General features: G+C 62.2%; 1 protein-coding gene across 1 annotated transcript in view; it reads right to left on the bottom strand.

Annotated features, from left to right (window-relative positions):
• PATL1 (protein associated with topoisomerase II homolog 1 (yeast)) overlaps nucleotides 1-348 on the bottom strand; it is a gene marked incomplete at both ends in the record, with an annotated part of 7,084 nt that extends 6,736 nt beyond the window's left edge. Inside the window, one exon of the mRNA XM_009574420.1 lies at nucleotides 229-348. Within this exon, the coding sequence (XP_009572715.1) occupies nucleotides 229-348 (120 nt within the window). The remainder of the gene's footprint in view (nucleotides 1-228) is intronic.
• Between the last annotated feature and the right edge of the window lie 4 nt (nucleotides 349-352).

Below are 352 nucleotides of genomic sequence, written 5' to 3'. Positions count from 1 at the left end.
CGCCCCTCTGCCTTCCTCCTCCAGCGCGTTGTTCCCCACGACTGGATCTAGAAACGCTTCCTCTGCCGCATCGCTCTTGGCATTGGCATCCCCTTCCCACCCAACGCCCCTCGGCACAGAGCCTGCGCCGGGAAGACACCGATCCCGTGGGAGCGTTAAGCCGCTGCCCTGTCAGCAGCCACGGGACACGCAGGGGGAGTGGGCTAGACGCTTCCCCCTCCCCGGTACCTGGTAGTAATAGTCATCCAGGTAGGGATCAGTGCTCTGCAGCTGCATCATCTGGATCTTGGACACCCAGTCCTTTTCCCGCTGCAGCATGAGGTTGGCGTAGGGATCTTTGCGCATCTGCTCC

Source organism: Fulmarus glacialis, unplaced genomic scaffold (genome assembly GCF_000690835.1).
Source record: "Fulmarus glacialis isolate BGI_N327 unplaced genomic scaffold, ASM69083v1 scaffold18583, whole genome shotgun sequence".
In the NCBI taxonomy this organism is placed as follows: Eukaryota; Metazoa; Chordata; class Aves; order Procellariiformes; family Procellariidae; genus Fulmarus; species Fulmarus glacialis.
The sequence above is the reverse complement of the archived record's forward strand: the minus strand, read 5'-3'. Positions and strand labels throughout refer to the sequence as shown.